The sequence below is a fragment of the Melanotaenia boesemani genome, chromosome 23 (genome assembly GCF_017639745.1).
Source record: "Melanotaenia boesemani isolate fMelBoe1 chromosome 23, fMelBoe1.pri, whole genome shotgun sequence".
Lineage (NCBI taxonomy): Eukaryota > Metazoa > Chordata > Actinopteri > Atheriniformes > Melanotaeniidae > Melanotaenia > Melanotaenia boesemani.
Genome location: NC_055704.1, coordinates 23,776,943 through 23,781,273, shown reverse-complemented (window position 1 = coordinate 23,781,273; position 4,331 = coordinate 23,776,943). Strand labels below are relative to the sequence as shown.

At 42.4% G+C, this 4,331-nt stretch overlaps 1 protein-coding gene and 1 non-coding gene across 2 annotated transcripts; both read right to left on the bottom strand.

The window, feature by feature from the left end:
• Positions 1-217: 217 nt before the first annotated feature.
• On the bottom strand, positions 218-3,216 carry LOC121634527 (decorin). The gene is made up of 2 exons (XM_041977227.1): positions 3,176-3,216; positions 218-1,310 (listed from the first exon to the last, which is right to left on the bottom strand). The coding sequence occupies exons 1-2, from the start codon at positions 3,214-3,216 to the stop codon at positions 218-220; spliced, it is 1,134 nt and encodes a 377-aa protein (XP_041833161.1).
• On the bottom strand, positions 2,835-2,906 carry trnaq-uug. The gene has a single exon. It is a non-coding gene; the product is annotated as a tRNA-Gln (tRNA).
• Positions 3,217-4,331: the final 1,115 nt, after the last annotated feature.

Sequence of the window (4,331 nt, the reverse complement as noted above, 5' to 3'; positions counted from 1 at the left end):
AAAACAGCCTGTGTCATAAAAACACATGAAGCCATGTGTGTCAGGCACAAAGAACTGAACTTCACACTTAATAAATATTATTGTTCAGTTTCAGTGTCGGTCTCTGCCTTTCACCACATGTTTTGATTTAGCTTCCAAAGCAGGGGAGACTGAACCACAAAGACATTTCTGTGCACAACCAGAATGTTTTTATCCTTCGCTTTGAAGGTTCGGTGGCTCAGTAGAAGTGCACCACCTGGAATCCTCGCAAACATCGGAAAGCCTGTGAATCCAACTTCCCCATATCAATTAAATTGTGCTCCAGCTGCACCTGCACAAGCCCGCTGAGACTCTTATTACCCCAGCAGAAAGCATCCCGAGGCACTGACTGAATCTTGTTGTGAGTGAGTGTGATTGAGTGCAGACCTCGAGGCAGCTGTCTGGGCACCTGGCGTAAAGTGTTGTGGCAGAGGTCTAACTGATGCAGGATGGGCAGCATCCTAAATGCACCTGGTGCCACTTTGAATATCTTATTCCTTGCCAAGCCTAGATGTTCCAGGTTTTTCAGGGTGTTGAAAGCTGCCTTTTTTATGGAGAATATGAGGTTGTCCTCCAGGTTTAGAGTTTTAAGTGAAGGCGGAAGGTGTCGTGGCACTTGTTTCAGTCTATTTCCTTCTAAGTTAAGGCTTTCCAAGTGTGTTGCATTGAGGAGGGAATCCCTGTTAAGACCTTTGTTGGTTAGTCTGTTTGCACTCAGATCCAGGAGCACCAGCTTTGATATACCATTGAATGCTCCTCCACGAAACTGCTCAATGAGATTCCCTCTTAGATATAGCTCCTTAACGGACAGAGGTAACCCCAGAGGTACTGACGCTAACTGGTTGTGATCCAGGTTCAGAGTGAGCAGGTTGCACAGAGGAGAGAACACATCATCAGGAAGAGATTCAGATCCGTTTCCCAGGCTGTTGTTGCTCAGGCTCAGAACCAAGAGGCCAGGACATCGTGTCCAGGCTGTGTCCGACATCACCCTCAGGTGGTTGTTGTCCAGACGAAGCTCTTCAAGCGAAACTGGGAGGTCGACTGGGACACTTTCGAGAAAGTTCCTGTCCATATAGAGACGCTTCAGAGCTGGGACTCCCTCAAACGCTCCTTCTATGGTACCATCTGTGAGCCTATTGTTGCTCAGTACGAGGAACTCCATAGAGACATATTCAGTGAGCAAGTCCAGCTGAATGCTGTCAATGTGGTTATTCATCAGAAGAATGTAGCGAGCATTATAAGGAATACCATAAGGAACCTTATCCACACCTTTATCTGAACACTGGACCACTCTGGAAAACAAAACATAGTTTAAGATTAATACTTGATCATATTTGTTTTTAGGAGTATTTACAATTTTTGGAATGACTAAAATAACATGACTATGAAATGTAATAGATTTAATACACAACCCCGAATGTACCCCGAAAATAAAATGTAAAAAACAAACAATAGACAGAATGTAATGATTTGCAAATCTCAACAATATATTCATTCCCAATAGAACATAAACAACTTATCAGAGGTTGAAACTGAGACATTTTACAGTTTCATGGAAAATATTGGCTAATTTTAAATCTGATGGCAGCAACACGTCTGTAAAAAGTAGTTCCAGGGCGATGTTTAGCATCGTGTAGCATCCCCTTTACTTTTAACAACTGTCTGGAAACGTCTGGGAAGTGAGGAGACCAGTTGCTGGAGTTTTAGGAAAGGAATGTTGTCCCATTCTGGTCTGATGCAGGATTCTAGCTGCTCTACAGACCTGGACCTTTGTTGCTGGATTTTTGCTTCCATGATGCTCCAGATGTTGTGTACTGGTGAAAGGTCTGGACTGCAGCCAGGCCAGGATGCAGGTTGTGGTTCAGCATTGTTTTGCTGAAATCTGCAAGGCCTTCCCTGAAAGAGACGTTGTCTGGATGGGAGCAGATGTTGCTCTAAAACCTCCATGTACTTTTCAGCATTGATGGAGCTTCACAGATGTGGAAGCTGCCCACGCCATAGGCACTAATGCAGCCCCATCCCATCAGAGATGCAGCTTTTCACCTGTCCACTGATAACAAGCTGGATGCTCCCTCTCCTCTTTAGTCTGCAGGACACGCCGTCCATGCTTTCCACAAACTAGTTCACATTTTCATCCATCTGTCCACAGAACAGTTTTTCAGTTTGCTTCAGACCATTTTAAATGCACTTTGGTCCAGAGAAGCCGGTGCTGTTTCTGGATCCTGTTCACATATGACATGTCTGGTTCAAATGCAAAGATCCAGAGCAAAATTTCTCCCGATTCTTTGAGATCCTCAGTCTTTGCATTGAGGAACATTTTTCTGAAATTGTTCAGAATTTTAAGACACAGTTTATCTCTGTCCATCTGAGAGACCCTGCCTCTCTGAAATGCTCCTTTTTATACCCAGTCATGTTACTGACCTGTTGTCAATTAAGCTATTTAGCTGTCAAATATTTCATTTTTTCTCCAACTTTATTATATTACAGCAGGGGTGGCAAACATCGGTCCTCTAGAGCCACAATTTTCCAAATTTCCCTGCTCCAGCACACCTGACTCAAATTAAATTAAATAATTGATCCAACAGCCTTTAAGGACCTGCACAACGACTCATTATATTGAGTCAGGTTTGTTGGACCAGGGAAACTTGGAAAACCTGCAGGATTGTGACTCTCAAAGACCGATGTTGACAACCCCTGCATTACATACTTTATCCAAGCCACTTACAATGGTTAGGTAGTAGCATTAAGGGTATTTTCACCACTAGAAGGTTTTAGATGAGGAAGGGTTAGTTGAGGCTAATCAGTCACTAAGAACAAGGTCCCACCGAGATTTGAACTCGGATTTCTGGATTCAAAGTCCAAGGTGCTAACCATTACACCATGGGACCAGATGCTCTTTTGAAAAGTGAATCAGCTGTTTTTCCATAAATGATAAAAAATCTCGGCATGTTCTTTTGGGTATAAAACACCAGTTTATGAGATTTGCAAATCACTGCATTCTTGTTTTATTGACCTTTTACCAGCATCAAGACCTTATGGTGTTTGGGTTTCTTTAAATTAGACTAGGAATTTACATGATATAAATTTGAGGTAAATATACCGTATATACATTCTGAGTGTTTCATTTAACCACCAGCTGGTACTTTTAATGCCTTACCTTCCATAACAGGCACACTCAGGTGGACAGTAGTTATCCATAAAGTAAGGAAAGTGTGTTGGTGGGGTGACTTTCTTCTTGTTCTCTTGTGGGTTTTGTGTTTTATTGTCTTTCCTTCTTTTCTTTTCCTTGGACTTCTTAATTGTCTTATTTTTGCTGCTTATGTTGGTTTTTGTTGGCTTCATCGTAGCTGTTCCTGCAGTTGCAAGCTGCGATCTGGCTGAAGATTTGGTGGCTTGTGGTTGGGGAGGAGATGCTTTGCTATGCTTTGCTGGAAGTAAGGTGACACTTTTCATCAGTTTAACAGTGTCAGGTTCCCCTGTGGGCTGTGTTGTGGGTGGCTGGTGTTTAAAACTATCTATTTTAGCAGTATTTATATTTTCGTTGGATTTTTGTGAAGGATTTGGCGCTTCTGTTGTTGAATATGTGATTCCAAACGTTGTCTTTTCTGGTTTTGGCTTTACTGTTTTCAACCTGGAGATAAACTCACCTTCTTGTGCTCCATTGGCTGTGTTTATTTCCCCTGTGAGCTCTGCTATGTGTGTTTGTAGCGCCATCCCTGTTGGCTTCACCAAAATATTTTTGACCTGAACATCCTCTAAAATGGAGCCAGACTTCGCTTCTGTCAGCTTGAGTTTAGAGTCTGCTGGTGCAACAGGAGGTGATGGGATGACATGTTGAAGAGGAGGAAAAGTGGGGGGATTTTGAGACTGAGAGATAGTTTGCATAATGACAGGAATCTCTGATTGAGCAGCTGATGTGCCTGAAGGAGATGCTAGATTGAACAACGCTATTCGATCTTCCTTAAAGTTAATATCTTTTACACCGTCCCCATTTTCAGCTCCTCTCTTGTCTGTAATTTCGTGTTTCACTTTTAATGTCTTCTCCTCATAAATGTCCCCTGTTGTCCTGTCAAGATGAATCCCAGCAACTAGCTTTCTTTCTTTCTCCTCTTCTGCTATTTCTTGTTTTACTTTTTCTATTTGCTCATTTCTGTTGTGATTTTTGACAGTTTTTGTATTTTCCTGGATGTGTGTGGTTTCTTTCAGGGTTGTCATCACTACTCTGTCCTCATCGTGTATCGCTGTGTTTGAACTGGAAAGCAAATTGAGCGCATGTTCTCCCATATCCACCACAGCTTCTTCACTCACATGTT